This window comes from Prosopis cineraria, unplaced genomic scaffold (assembly GCF_029017545.1).
Source record: "Prosopis cineraria cultivar Desert tree isolate PC_DT_omini unplaced genomic scaffold, ASM2901754v1 PC10, whole genome shotgun sequence".
Taxonomy (NCBI): Eukaryota; Viridiplantae; Streptophyta; class Magnoliopsida; order Fabales; family Fabaceae; genus Prosopis; species Prosopis cineraria.
The window spans coordinates 7,312,207-7,328,660 of record NW_026555341.1 but is presented as its reverse complement, the minus strand read 5'-3'; the positions used below and the strand labels follow the sequence as shown (position 1 = coordinate 7,328,660).

Sequence of the window (16,454 nt, the reverse complement as noted above, 5' to 3'; positions counted from 1 at the left end):
GTTTGGCTATGTGGAGAAGCCATTTGTCTTTCAGCTTCACTAAGAGCAGACATCTAAATCATTAAATAAAAAACAATAAATTAAAATTTATAATAGGAAGAAGAAAACAAAGAAGGAGAAGTCTTCAAAGTTCAAAGTCGCAAATAGAAATTATAATTATATTTACCCTTAAAGGAAGATAAAGGGAGATGAAGGAGCAAGCATCTTGTCGTGTGACTTGCATTGCATCTGCGAGTTGCTCTATCTGAGAAAGGAGATGAAGCCTGAATTGAGATAGAGTAGAGCTAAGTGAATGAAGGGAGATGAAGCCTGAGACGAAGTGGAGAACAGATAAAGAAGGAGCGACTAGGGTTCATACCTTCGTATTTATGGAATCATGGAGACTGAATGAGAAGAGAGTTGAGAGAGTGAATGGTGGAGAGAGAGCTAAGATAGATTGGAGAATAGATAGAGAACATATAGAGAAGGAGTCAAGGAGTGACTAGGGTTTGTGCCTTCTAGAATCATGGAGACCAAATATATAACAGCCCTCCTGGGTCACCACTGCCTCTCCAGGGTCTTTTCCCAGGTGCTGGACAACACACATGTCACCACATGATTGCCGGCTTTTCCACTGGTGGTACAGTGGTTATTCCTCACCCCACCCTCACGGGGGTCTTTTGGAACCTCCCCAGACTCGAACCTCCAACCTCTACCACCTTAATGAAGTTGAGGCGAAGTCTGGTACCATTGAGTCAAGTTGACCCACAGGTCCCGGGATCGAAACCTGGCTCTGATACCAAATTGTAACGGGTGTCCTAAATTAGGACTTAATCATCATACTAACCATGGTTAATCAAGGACTAACCCAAATGGATTATACAATACGAGATTAACCTAAATAAATTCTTAATATGCATTTTTTTTCAAACTATTTAATATAAAAGAATCCCAAGTCTTTAAAATATTTTAAGAATTAATATCATTCGATTAAACATATGCGAAAGCATGATAATAACTAGTTTTACTTGCACAAATATTTTGACCTATTAATATAATATAAGCATCAAAACACAATCTCAAGAGCCCAAAATACCTTTCCATCCTACACAAAACCCATAGTGCAAATGGATCAAGAATATATTATCCTAATTGGCAATATCATAAACTAAATACACATATCAACATAAAAGGAGAGAGGCCTACAGAAGTGATTATTATCACTTGGCCTAATGCTCCTTTCCTCTGTTCTTCTCAGATGAGCTAGTTCCTGTAATATGTTAAAAGAGAGGGGTGAGTACAACCACTCAGTAACCAAGGTATATCTAAGTTATACAAATACATGATAATTAATCATGAATGCAAGTGACCAATAAATTTATCAAGATGACCATTCAAACAATCACATTAATAACATGTTAATCACATTAACATTGAACTCATATGAATAATTTCAAGAATAAAGTCAAGTATAAAATTTGCACAAATAGCCACATATACATTATTCGCATAATTACTACATGTTCTCATTTCTACAATTATAATCATATTCTCAACATAGCCATCAATAACTCAAATGGCATGATAATAATAATATGCATGATCAATCTCTTCCTTATATCCCCCCTTATTTCCTCTGACATGAAATCCGTGGGCCAACAACCGGAAGGGATCATCCATGTGGTGAGACTACCCAAAGCCTTAATCATATCATGAGGGGCTACCGGGCCAGGGTTACCTTACTCACTTCTGAACACGGTTTTCCCCAAATCACACACTATGGGGTGTCATACCCAAAACTAGCTCTACCTAACACTCCAGGTAGGCCAGTAGGGTCAAGTCCCTTAATAGGAACAATGCTACAGTACCTTACAAGGTAAGTAGCGGCTATAACCCCTAAGATTATTGGTTAATAGCCAAATACTATATGGATTTTGTGTAATTGCTAACTCTTTCACTAAGGCGAACTCCCACCATATGATCATACTAATAAAAAAAATACATTTTAAAAACTCATATATATAATTCATAATTTATAGTCAAGATTGTGCACATCATCATCAACATCAATCTCATTACTTATACCAAGTCACAATTAACTTGGTCACAAATCATAAGGTCTCAACAAAACCACATGCATTACAAACAACTATTTCAAATTTAAATATATATATATATATATATTCTTTTGTTTCACCAACATAATTAATTAATTAACATACAAATACATAAAATAGATCTCCCCCGATTACCTCAACCTTTGAGAGGTCAAATGTTACCCCTCAAGTTACAACACTTCCAAAGCTTTCCAAAGCTTGAATGGTGTCAAAAGAAAATTAATCTATAATTGATCATATCCCAATATGTCAATAATATTATTAACACAATTTTCACTCATACTCTAACACCTAAGTATTTATTTTAAGAAATTAGTCTTAGTCTCTTGAATTCTAAAATTTAATTTCATGTATTTGAACGTATCTACTTGGTTTAATAGTCTCCTTCACAATAATTTCATTCAAATATTTTTCTAATATCAAAATTTCTCTTTTTATTCCAAAAATTCGCACATAAAAATACCCAAAAATTGCAAACTTAATTTCAAGCCTAGAATCATTATTCTATAGCCATAATAATTTATTTCTCATCTCAAATAATCATCTAAATATCAACAAATCAATTTATATTTTTAGATTTAACTAAAAATCTACCCATAGAAATCTAGGGATAAACTCAAATGCCTCAAATTCTAATTCTATCAACAAAATAATACTCTAGAATATTTATTACACTACTAACAACCTCAAAGCCATATTTATTCAACATAAATTCATCCCTCTTCCAAATCCTAAATTTTCTACCACCACAAAATCAGAAACCAAAGAGAAAATATGACTAAGAAAAATGTTTAGAACACTTACCTAGTTTTAGAATACTTAAAATCTCATATGAAGTATCCCATTATGGAGCTCCACCTTCTAAATCAGTCAGCCTCTCCATCAATGTCGCTCGCTCTCTCGCTCGCTCTCTGCCTCAGCTCACGCAGGGATGAAATGAAGAAATGAAGGAAGGAGGGTGATTTTATAAAAAAAATACCGCGGGTCCCACATGTTTTTTTTTTTGTCTCCTTTTTCCTCTCTCTTCTTTTTTTTATATTATTATATATATATTGTCATGATTGCGTGGGAGAGCACCGAAAGCAATTTCTTCTTCTCCTTCTTCTTCTTTCTTTCTTTAGACATTTTCTCTTTTTTTAATGATAATAATAATAATTTAATATTTTTTTAATTAATTAATTAATTAATTTTTTTAATTTTAATTTAAAATTATATCCTGATTAGATTTAACAATCATCTCCTTCTAATTTGCTTACCTCTAAATATTTTTTTTTAAAAAATTTCTATTAACTCAAATTAACTATTAAAATTTAAATTGGGATGTTACAAAATAAGAAGAGAGCTGAGACTCGAGAGACTGAGAGTGAGGCAAAGTGACCAAGATTGAGTATAGGTTGTGTTGACAAAGTGACCGAGAGAGTAAGGTGAGGGTTTTTTCGCTTTTCACTAAACCTAGATTAATGGTAATAGGTTGGGTTAGATTAGCAGGCCTCTAATATGTTATCTCTCTCTTTCCCACCTTCTTTCATTAAATATAACACTAATATTTTCAAAAAATAATATCAATAAAAAATAAAAATAATCTTTAATAATATATATATGAATAATTTTGGTTACTTTATTTTATTTGGTTTTGCATTTCGAAAACCAAACCAAACCATTTAAACAAAATTTTTTATAAAAAAAACCGAGCCGATCATTTAAACTGAATAAATCAAACCAAACAAATCAAATTTAATTTGATTTGGTTTGATTTTGCTCAACCTTGTCGTTGATTACTTTACTCTTACAATAAGCAAGCAAGCAAGCATCAGGCAGTGACAACCACAGGTGGTCTGGTCAAGAACTGCATACTCAACAATTTTTTTTACTCATATCTCCATTGTATTGCAGTATACATAACATGTGAGCTTTGACAAGCACCCTTTAAACTAGTCATTGGTCAATTTTTATATGCCTGCGTCCGAGTCTAGCCCAATACCGGCAATTGGATCTTAAGTCTTGACATTCTCTCACATGACAAAACTAATTAAATTTAAATTGAACTATTGTTAAATAGTTAGAATGTACAAAAAAACTATTCTTTTTTTTACTAGAAAAAACTATCCTTAAAGCTACTCTTGTTATTACTAACATTCTTAATCATTACTTTATTTTTCGCCAAGATTCAAAATTTATATTAAATAATAATTTACATGTAATTTGTTTAACTATAAATCATCAATATTAATATAAAACATATAAAAAAGTCATTTTATTTATAAATTGAGAATAGTAGAACTCATTTTTACCTTCATGTAAATACATGACACATTTTTAAAAAGGAGTAGCATAAGAAAATGGGGGGCATTAAAAAATAAAAGTATAAGGATCTATAATATTAAAAAAAGTACAGAGACATATAACAAAACTCGAACAAAGTATAAAAATTTAAAATTATATTTTTTCATAATTTTTTTCTTTGCAATAGATTTGTTACCAAATCATGACCATAATGATTGGAATTGGAACTTATTAAAAGGTAATCACTAGCGTAATATTGTCTAGCTAAATTCAACTTGCCCAGCATCGATAAGAAACATGAGTAAAGGTGGGTCCTAACTAAGCTTGGACCAATAGTTATATATTTTTTAAAAATAGGATCATTCTATAGTTTCAGCGCGGAATTTCAAACACGCATCATAAACAATAAAAATTATTATGTTTAACCAATCAGCGGATGATATTTTACAGTTCATGCTCATCTGGGGTCACAGATAGGCATCATGGATCCTTTCAAAAGCCAGTCTTCAACAGTTAAAAAACAAAAACAAAAAGCCAGCTTGCGATTTTATTAAATTATTTGGACAGAGATAGAAATTTTATTTATTATTTAATTGAATTTAGTAGATTTACTTGTCTTTAATTATAATAATATCTATCTATGTATCTTATATATTGACAACATAACGTATTAATATAAATTATAAAAATAATGTATTATAAATATTATGGTTTATTTTGGACTAACATATTAAATACTTATTCCCTTAAAAAATGTAAGGCACTTCTAATTGAATTTCACTCTAATAAAGTAGTTATTTATCTTCAAACTAATATTATCTTTTTATATTTATCCCTATTTAATAGAATATTTTATCTTAAAATAAATATAAAATGATTTATTCAATATAATATTTTAAAAAAGATAATAATTACATATTAAATGACTAAAAATACCTTATATTTTGTCATATATATTGCTTGTTGATGTTGTTCTGTTTTTCCTCAAGGTTGATAAGGAAAATTGTGAAGTTCTGAATAGTATTATTAGTGGATTTTGTGAGGCTTCGGGTTAGAGAATTAATATTGATAAGTCTAGCATTTTCTTTTCCCATAATGTCAAAACTGATTTAAGAGATGAATTATGTTTGATTTTGGGAATCAACGGTAAGAATGAATCTAGAAAATATTTAGGTGTGCCTATTCTATGGGGTAGATTTAAAACTCAAGCTCTTGCTTTTCTTAGGGAAAGATTCATTAAAAGAATTGAAGGTTGGAAGAATTTATTGTCGTCTGAAAGGGGCAGAGAGGTGTTTGTTAAATCAATTGCTAATGCTATTCCTATTTTTCTTATGTCCTACTTTAAATTCCCTAAAAAGTCATGTGTGGATTTAGATCAAAGTGTTGCTAGATTTTGGTGAGGTCAAAAGGGTGATGAGAGGACAATTCATTGGAAATCTTGGGAGTCATTGTCAAAACCTAAGGATAATAGTGGTTTAGGTTTTAGATGTTTTGAAGATTTTAATACTGCTTTATTGGCAAAATCAGCTTGGAGATTGTTGAATTGTGAAAATGATCTCCGAGCTAATGTTTTAAAAGGCTTATATTTTCCTAATTCATCCTTTTTAGAAACAAAAAAAGGGTCCTCTTGCATCTTGGGGTTGGTTGAGTTTACTTGTTGGGAGGGATTTCTTGGCTGAAAAACTTTAGTGAAAAATTAGGAATGGCTTGAGTGTAAAGTTTGGAGAGATAGGTGGGTATGGGGTTTGGATAATGGAAAGCTATATGTCAGCTTTTCTAATGAAGATGAAATGAATAGACTCGTAGCAGATTTAATGAATGGTAATGGCTGGAATTTGCAATGTGTTTTTGATTTGATTAATGAAGTGGAAAGAGACACAATTTTAAGCATCCATTTTCCTTTGTCTGGTTGTAAAGATAGAATTGCTTGGGATGGTGCTAAAAATGGCATATATATGGGTTACAAACATGTAAGGGAGAAAACAATTGTGATTGTAAAAGATTCTAAATCCTTGAGGAGAATTAATAATGATGTTTGGCATAAGATTTGGCAACTTAATTGTATGCCTAAGATTAAGCATTTTCGTTGAAAATTAATGAAAGGTGCTTTACCTACTTGTGATGTTTTATGGAAAAGAAAATGCTTGAATGACTCTGTATGTAAAATTTGTGGTGATGAAGAGGAAATTAGGGAATATATGATTTTGTTATGTTATTGGGCTAAAGCTATCTGGTTTGGTGGTCATTTTGAATGAAAAATTAAAAGATCCTTGGTAACTAGTATTGAAGATTGGGTTACTACTTGGCTTATGACTAACAACCTTTTTAATATGATTAGTTGTAGAATAGCTTTTACTTGTTAATATATTTGAAAACTTCGATATGGATTTGTGTTTGATAGTAAAAATGTTGATCCTATTGAGGTGAATGTTCTAGTTGACAAACTTTTGTGTGAAATTAATAATGTGAAAATTTCTAAATCTGTGAGAAAGGTTGATGTATATAAGAAAATGAAGTTGCTTTGGTGTTTTTTTTGATAAAGGTGGGATTAAATTGAATTATGATGGGGCTTTTGATGAGATAAAAGGCTGTGGTGGTATTGGGATTGTTGGAAGAGATGATTTGGGTAACTTTGTGATAGATATAAGTAAAAAAGTGATAGGTTTTTCAACTTTGATGATTGAAACTTTAGCTTTAAAAAGGGCTCTAGTACTTATTAAAAAACTTAAAACTATGAGTATATGTGTTAAAGGGGATTGTGAGGTCTTATATAAGGTTGTTACTTGTGACTGAAAAAGTGCTGACATTATCAATGATATTTGTTGTTTATGGCTTTCTATGAAGAATTGTTGTTTGTCTCTTGTTTGTAGGGATGGGAATAAAACTGTGGATTTTTTTGCAATGGATGTTAAAAGTAAGATGGAATTGATTGATTTGATATTGTCACCTCTATCTACCTTGGCTCGGATTATACTTCTTGACAAGGCTAAAGCGTTGAATAGTAATGATATTAGTAGGAATATATATTTTGTAAAGAAAGGCATTGGTTGATAACTTTTATTGTATTTTGTAATCTTGTTGATTTTTGTTTCTTGTTTTTATTTTTGTTAAACTGGTTATTGTATTTTTTTTGGTGTGCTTTGGTGTGTTAGGTTGTATGTGTAGGTTTTTTTGACTTTGGTTATTAGTGTTTGTAATTGATTTTTTGTGATCAATAAAATTGACTCTTTTTTTAACAAAAAATAAATAATTAATTCTTTAAAAAATATTTTATACTTTTAAACGAGAGAAGTTTGTGGGGGGACAATCTATTTCTATCAATCACACCGAAAAATCAAAAAAGAAAAATTCTGGTGCATGAAAATGAAATGTGGAACTGGGCTTTTGATGGGTTAAGTTAAGAGAGAAATAGTGCTGAGCTTTATGCTATATATGAGTACGTAATGAAGTTCAATCTGGTACCTACGTATAACAATCGCTTCTGGGGGGTGGCGCTCTGCTTTTTACTTCATCTTCGCGACACTTCGAATCTGTCTGTTTCTCTGAATTTTGGAGCAACAATCAACATTCTATGGGGTCTATACTCGGTAATTGGCCGTCATACGACCCTCACAACTTCAGTCAGCTCCGACCTTCCGATCCTTCTAGTCCCTCCGTGAGTATTTCTATTTCATATTCTTGGGGGAACTCTTAAATTCCTTACTTTTCTACTTTATCGCTCATTGAAAAATCTGATCTTGTATCCTTCGATATTCCCCCCGCCATCCCCGCCCCGGTTGCAACATAATTTTATTGCTTCTGAAAAGGCTTTCCAAGTTATCTCGTGTGCGTGTGCGTGAGTGTGTTTGTCTGTGCGATATCGAAATTCTCAAATCTGTTTCTTTTGATTTCACGGCGGAATATCTCGTGCCAGTCTGTAATTTAGTTTAGTTGGATGCTTGTGATTGTTGGTGCTGCATTTTTTGGCGCTGGAGGGAGATTGAACTCTTCACACCCGATACTATGTGCGGCATTGTCATTGTGACGATGCTCTTTCCATCACATTTACTGCGTGGTTTTTTTTTTTTTTAAACATTTTCCTCTACATGGTTGCAACTTTAATCAAAAGTAGTATGCTAGAATTCCTCACCTCACGAACCCCCCCCCCCCAAAACCAAAATTATAAATAAACAATTAAAAAATTAAACTTTCCTAGCTGGGGATGATCTTCGATTTTCTCTTATTTATTTGTTTCTCGCTTCCCCACCCCCCCCAAAAAAAAAAAAATCAGTTATGTTTATTGTGTTACATTTTCCCTCCATCCATTCCATTAGCAACTTCAGTGATGTTCATTGTGTTACATTTTCCCATCTCCATCCGTTTCATTAGCTTTTTACCCAGTTCTGACAATGACTGAATTTTTGGCCCAATAGTCTAGCAAAAGTATAATTTGCCACTAGAATTTTGTTGTTTGCTTTAAAACTTTCAAGGCTCTTTAACTTAATGATTGTAATCATAAATTGCATTCTTCCCTCGGGCTCTGAATGGAATTGTTCACAGCACTTCCTCTAAAGAAGAGGTCCATAAAATATTATAGCCATTGATTGGTTGGATTTACTCTTCTGTCAGTGAAATATTATTTTGGCCAAAAAATATCTGTTGATTCTCCTAAGTTTAAGTTCACATTGTGGAAAGTAACATGATGAATGGATAAGTAGTTGTTAGTATTTATATTCTTTCGTAAAATCACATGCTATGAAGCATGAACAGTTCAAGGAAGGAGCCATATCCATGTCCAAGATGCGTCAGAGACCAACACTTGATGTGATATCCCAACTCCTCTGGATGGTAATCTGGAGTAAAAGTTTTTCCCCTTTGTTTTGACAGCTCCTGATGTGTTCCTAACATGTTTTAACACTTATACGTTTCAATTATTAGGTACTAGTATGGTACAATGACTATGCTATGTTGTGCCCTTATATTTTCATTCCGTTGTTGCTATGCACTTGTCTTTCCTTGTTTTCTTCACGTGTCAAAATTTTTGCCCACGTCAACAGATCACCTTTGTCGTATTCCTGATATGATCTGTTTACCTCCTCCTTTCATATTTGTCACCCCATCTTTTCTTTAATTCCAGATTGGCCTGTCAACGACAATATTTTCATCTGAAGTTAATTCACTAGTCTTTTGATGAAATTTAGTTCTTCATTTTGGTTTAGTATGCGTGCTTTAAGGTCATTACAATCTAATTCACTAATAGCAGAAGCACTGTCAAATTACTCCTGAGTTTCCATTATTTGGATAGGAGGGCCTTTCATACCAGTCATCAATTACGTAAATAAGAAACAACTCTCAATCCGTTAAAAGTTTATATCATTTTGGTAGTTTTCTCTAACCCAGGAGTGTCCATGGGATCTATTCACTTCAGCTGTAATGGGTGACTTGTGACATATTTCACTTCAGCTGCCGACCAAATCCTTTGAAGATTTTTGGGGTTGTGTTGCATATATGGGCCAAAAGTGAAGACTGAGCCGTTTATATAGCTGAAGATTACTAGTACAGTACTCACTTAGGTTCACCTCAAATTCTTAAAATGGAGTTAAAAGCAAGTAATCTCTCTATCTGAATCTCAAGTTGGTGAAAAATTATGATAAAACATATTTGTGATTGCGTCATGAAAAGCAAAGTCAGATATTTCATCAAAAAATTTAAAATGAGATATATATTATAAATGTTTACACTCAACTACTAATTCTTGAGTACTTCACAACTCATGTGGGCTTCTCTATGCAAAGCTTGTTTTTCCGTGTACCTGTAAATTTGAACTGTTTAGCTCCACTGGAAGGATCATTCACGCTTGCCTCAGACCCTCTAAAATCTGAATGAGTTTACATTTCCATAACATGACAACAAATATCAAGGATGGTTATAATATTATGATATAGGAGCTAGTTGAGGAGTTTGTTTTAATCTTAAGTGTAAGACCTTGATCTCCTTTATCTTTCACATTTATTATTTCCCCCCCTAAACTACCTATTTTGATTGCACGTTTGGTTGTGTGCAATTAACATGGATGGTTTCCAAAGTAAATTATGAAAGGGAGTGGTATCTTAGGAAAACCAACACACATTACTAGCAAATAATTAACTTAACTGATTTTCTTAACATGTTTGAATTACTTAACTAATTCTTATATTTAAGACCAGAGGGAGAAGTTGAGTTGGTGAGATTGTCAGCATTTTCAAAGAAAGCATATTGAATCTTGGAACTAATACCAGAAAGTGTCTATTCATGGTAGTGTGTATCAAAAGTTAGCTTCGTTTGTCTTGGTGTTATGGCATGTCAACACTTAGTCTGCAAATCCAAGATTGTTAGACAAATTAGTTCATTACTTCGCATGAATTCATGTTTAAATAAAGTGTTGAGTGGCATTTACATTGTTTGGAAAGTGATTTTTTATCATTTTCAAAGGAGCATTTTAAAACAATTTTCTGATATAGATGGCTACTTATTATTCATAACCTGATTTTATACTTTCTCTTCCTTAATAAGATATCTTGATTTCATGTAGAAAATGACACCTGCTACTTACCATCCAACTCACAGCAGGACCCTTCCACCACCTGATCAAGGTATCGAGTACTGAGAAGAACTTTCTTCTACCTTTGGCTGCAGTGCTGCCTTGCTGGATCTATTTCATTGTTATCTAAGCTTAGAGCATGTCCCTATAATATTGATAATTTCTGTCACCTAGGAGGACTTAAACTAAATGTACAGTGTGGACCTATTACTTAAAAATGGCAGCCCAGCTTCAAAAAGGGAACGGGAGACACGGATTAAGAGGATTAATCTTTAATATGTTCTTGAAGTAGACATGCATTTCACGTTTGCTATCATTCTCACCATGGTTATTGATTGAGGATTCTCTAACCATGTGAAAGTTCCTCTGGCAGTGATAACTACTGAAGCAAAAAATATCCTTCTAAGACATATTTACCAGCATGCTGAGGAGAAGGTTAGTTTTGAATTCTTCTAATTCTCATGCTGGTAGCAGTGCACACACCTGTACCCACTCCTCGCTGTTTAGAGATCTTATAGCTGCTCGTGGTCATTTTCTCTGCAGTTGAAACCCAAACGAGCCGCATCAGATAATCTTTCACCAGAGCATGGATGCAAGCAACCAAGGATTTCTGCCTGATCGTTCACACCGAGCAAACTTTTCATGCCAGCCTCGTTACCTTGTTAAATATGTATTTTTCATTGTGCACAGAACAAGTTTTGCATGTTTTCTATTTGTAAACTACCTTGCCAGATATATTTGGAATATGTAACTTGAAACAGGGTCTCGTAATCCCTATGGAATATAATGTCAATGAAATGATTGCCTATGCTTTCTACGGAGCATCTCCTGCATTACTCTGCAGTCTGCACTCGGCGGTTACGTACGTAATAATAGGAAGAGGGATAAGGATATACAGAATGCAATAATGCATCCTTCATTCAGTTGATTTTTTTTTTCCCCTTTTAAAGAAAACGTGGGTCAAAGTTGGTTTGTGTGAACGAGTCCAAAGTTATATTATTGTTAGGAGAGGATGTCCGAGCGGTGAGTGCACCCAAGATCATGTTTTTTAGAGACTTTTACAAAGATATCATTTGAAAATTCTTGATTACACCATTGTCACTGACCCTCTATTTGGTTGGAGGGTCCCTCCTTTTGTTTGGATGGGATAAGGAGAGCAGTGGCGAATTCAAGAATTATTAATTGTGAGGTCAAATTAGATTTCAAACATAATGTAAAGGAGTCAAAATCTAATTTAATGTTTTTTACAAGCAAAAATTTTAATTCTTTTCAAAGGAGTATTAAAATGTGGGTGAGCAAGAGCCCCTTGTCCCTCTAGATTCATTACTGAAAGGGAGAGGAGGGGCTCCTCTCTTTGTTTGGCAAGACCTAGTGGAAAAAATTCCCCCCCCCCCCCTAACTCTTTCCTTTCAAATTGGAAGGGATTCCTCCTCCCCTCTCCACCCCACCCCTCCTTTCCAATTAAGTATATTGTAATTGTCATAATATGAAAATATGGGTTAATTCCTTCAGTTAAATTAGTAAATTGTCAAACTAATATCTTAATAAATTTAATAAAATATTTTCTTTATAATTAGTTAATTATAATTTAACTATAGTTGTGATCATTAATCTTGAACTAGTACATTGAATCCTTTATTTGCTGATTTTAATGTGCACAATGAAAGGGGAAATTATGACTACATGCTGGAAAATATTTTTAAAGGAAAATTGCTAAAAAAAGACCTCATCATAAATTTAATTGTGGAGAGGAACCTGGAAGCTTTTCTAATATGAGGTCCTTTGTTGACATAAAATGAGACGAGTAAAAGACCAAACTTCCCTTCTTCCCTCACAGCACCGATCACGACTCACTCACCCTCTTCCTCACATCACCGATCGTTGTCAAGATCAAAACCTTCAAGTTCTTTGCTAGCGAAGGTCACATTGCCACTACAAAACAAAAGGGACAAATCCTATTGATTTTGTCTGTGAAGCTCTTTGTGGTTTTGATTTGCTTCTTCAATTGAAAAGATTCATTTGCTCACTTTTATTTTTTGATGTGTTTTCCTTTTTCAATGCATTGGTAGGTTGATTAAGTTTGGTTTTGATTTTTGAATGCTTGGTTTTATTTCACCATTTAGGATTTAGTTCATTGATTTCATAACACCCATTACTTTTTGTTCACTTTGTATATCACTACTTGAAAATTTCTTTCTTCCTTTTTTTTTGGTTACCATGTTGCTATCTTCTCCATTTTCTCTATTACTTCTATTTCTAGGTTCTTCATTCACTTTTCCTATTCATGAGTTTATCCCTTACTGTGGTTTTTTCTTTTAAGTTGTCTCCTTCTATGTGTCTGTTCCATATAGGCCTCTTATAGGGCATTCCATCAATTGCCATAGAACTTCTTGATATATGGCTATCAAGGCCAAAGTCAATCCAAAATGCAGTGGAAATGTTGATCTATCTGATAAAAAGTAGTTAAGCATGGGTCAAGATGATGTTTTGTCTATTGATACAAAGAAACTTGGCAAAGTGTTGAAGATGTCTAAGAAGACAAAGATTTGCCCTCAATCAAAAGCTACTCATTGTGAGTTAGATGAGGTTTCTATTTATTTCTTAACTAGTCTATGCAATCATATTTTAATTCAATATGAATTGATTGCACTACCTTTCTATTTGGCCAAAGAAAGAAAATTACTTTATTAATTCAAATTGGTATCTTTATAAGTGATAGTTTTGTTTTGTCCGATGGGAGATGCATTGCAAACAATTGATAGGGGATTTTCTATAATGTGGATTAGAATTGATGTTAGCAAACACAAATTACTAGAAAAAGATGTGCCTGTAAACATTGCATAATTTCGAATGATTCACCAAAGTGTATGATCTATTGATATTGAAATTTTTCATGACTTTTGCAAAACTAGGAAATGAGGAAGTATGGGCCTGATTTGCTCTTTGTTTATCAAGTGTAAACAACATTCTCAAACTAGCTATAGCCTGTGAGATTAGTTCATCTTCAGTTCGATGTCTTTTTTAAAAAATTGTTTTGTTCACAAATAGAAGAATATAGTTTTCATGTTAATTGCTTTTCATTTGTGCTTGAAAGCCAAAAAAACTTTCTACTCTTGAATTTCAAATTTATTGCTAATGGGTTGGAGAATACTAAAAATATGAAATTGTGGTTTGAAATCAGCACTGGAAATTGTTATGAGAGCACCGTAAATATTGATTGGTATATGTATCGTTGTTTGACCCATGCTGAATATGATGCTTTTGTGCGAGAAGAAATGGCAAAAAAAGGTGGATATGGTTTGATTGTTGGCAAAACAATGACACGAATAAATTTTAGGACAATATCTAGTATGTAATTCAACTTGAAAAGTTCCAAAGAAGCCAAAATAGATTAAGATGCTTGTATTTAGGTAGATGACTTTATGTAAAAAAGATTTTTTTTTATAAAGTAGTAAGAATGTTTTTGTATAGATGCTCTTAAGTTTATAAATTATGATGTATAGTTCTAATAGATTAAATGTTCAATGCAAAAAAAAATGCTACATGATGATTTATGTTGCCATTTTATTAAATTGTTCTAAATATACATGAGTATATTTGTCATATTATATAAATTTTCAGGATATGAAATGATTTTTCATGAAAAATTGATACACTTACAAATGGCAACAATATTGGTGTTGTATTGTTGATATGGATGAATAGTATTATATATTTTAGCTACAATGTAGTTGCATCCAAATGTCGTGTCTGATGGTCATAACTATTTTTCAGAATATAACAATAATTTTTTTATAAAAAAATAATATGTTATAAAATTTTTTCATAACACGCTCTTCATTTATTCAAATATTCATTTTATGTATCCTGAAAATTGGGTTAAGAAATGCTCTATAACATTCAACACTTTCATTTTTCATGATATCCTTTCCATAAATTTTGAAAAAAGTTAGCTAATAAAAGTTACATAATATCCAAGACCCTCCTTTTTCATGATATCCATTCCACATATTTTAAAAAATTTGGCTTAAATAGGCTCTGCAACATCTATGACCCTCATTTTTCATGATATTAATTTCACATATCCTAAAAAAATGGCTTAGATAGGCTCTTTAACATTTGGACCCTCATTTTTCATGATATTCCTTTCACATATTTTGAAAAAATTAGTTTACAGAGGCTCTGTAATATTTGAGACTCTCATTTTTCATGATATCCCATATGATTTTCATGAAAAAAAAACTTTCAAGTCCTTCCTTTATTTTAATATATAACATGATATCCTAAAAAATGATACCACAAATATCATACATGGGATGCAATGTGTCTTTCATTATATAGAACATTTTTCACAAAAATACATATACCTTCCCTCTTTATGAAATCATCTTCAACAGCATGTACAAGTATTCTTGTATATGCAAAATGTCTCCTTATGATGCAATAGTCTTCCCCTATATGTAGAACTCTTTCATCTATACATGTAATCAATCCACATCTGCAATGGGTCTTCCTTGAATGTGCATTTTTTGGCGGGCACATGACTTTAAGGATATACAATTAGTCTTCATACAGATGCAAGCATTTTCAATGGAATGCAATGATTTTTCAAAAAACGAGAAAGTTACCACACATATGCAAAATGTTTCCTTATGATGTAATAGGTTCCCCTTATGTGTAGAACTCTTTCATATATGCATGTAGTTAGTCCGCATATGCAATTGATCTTCCTTGAATGTTCATTTTCTAGCGAGTGCATATGACTTCAATGATATGCAATTAGTCTTCATATGGATGCAGGCATCTTTAATGAAATGCAATACTCTTCTGAAGAATGAAAAAGTTATCACGCATATGAAAAAAGGTCTCCTTGTGATGCAATAGGCTCCCTCATGTGCAAAACTCTTTCATATGTGCATGTAATCAGTCCGCATATGCAATGAATCTTCCTTAAAGGTGCATTTTTGCCAGATGCATATGACTTCAAGGATATACAGTTTGTCTTCACATAAATGCAATTATCTTCAATGAAATGCAATATCCTTTTGAAGAACGAGAAAGTCATCACGCATATATAAAAAGTCATCACATAGATGCAAATATCTTCAATAAAATGTAATACTCTTTTGAAGAACAAGAAAGTTACCACGCATATACAAAAAGCCTCTCTATAATGCAATAAGCTTCCTCATGTGTAGAAATCTTTTATATATACATGTAATCAGTCCACATACGCAATGAATCTTTCTTGAATGTGCATTTTTTGACAAGTGCATATGACTTTAAGGATATGTAATTGGTCTTCACATAGATGCAAGTATCTTCAATAGAATGCAATACTCTTTCAAAAAATAAGAAAGTAACCATGCATATGCAAAAAGTCTCCTTATGATGCAATAAGCTCCCTTATATGCAAAACTCTTTCATATATGCATGTTATTAGTTCGCATATGCAATGGATCTTTCTTAAAGGTGTATTTTCTTAAAAACTAGCACCATGCTTTAGTTTTCAAGAT

General features: G+C 32.6%; 1 protein-coding gene across 1 annotated transcript; it reads left to right on the top strand.

The window, feature by feature from the left end:
* Window positions 1-7,802: 7,802 nt before the first annotated feature.
* LOC129323091 (DET1- and DDB1-associated protein 1) lies at window positions 7,803-11,774 on the top strand. Its single transcript, XM_054969647.1, has 4 exons — window positions 7,803-8,034; window positions 10,930-10,990; window positions 11,312-11,373; window positions 11,482-11,774. Exons 1-4 carry the CDS (start codon window positions 7,951-7,953, stop codon window positions 11,554-11,556), a joined length of 282 nt encoding a protein of 93 aa, XP_054825622.1. The 5' UTR covers window positions 7,803-7,950; the 3' UTR covers window positions 11,557-11,774.
* Window positions 11,775-16,454: the final 4,680 nt, after the last annotated feature.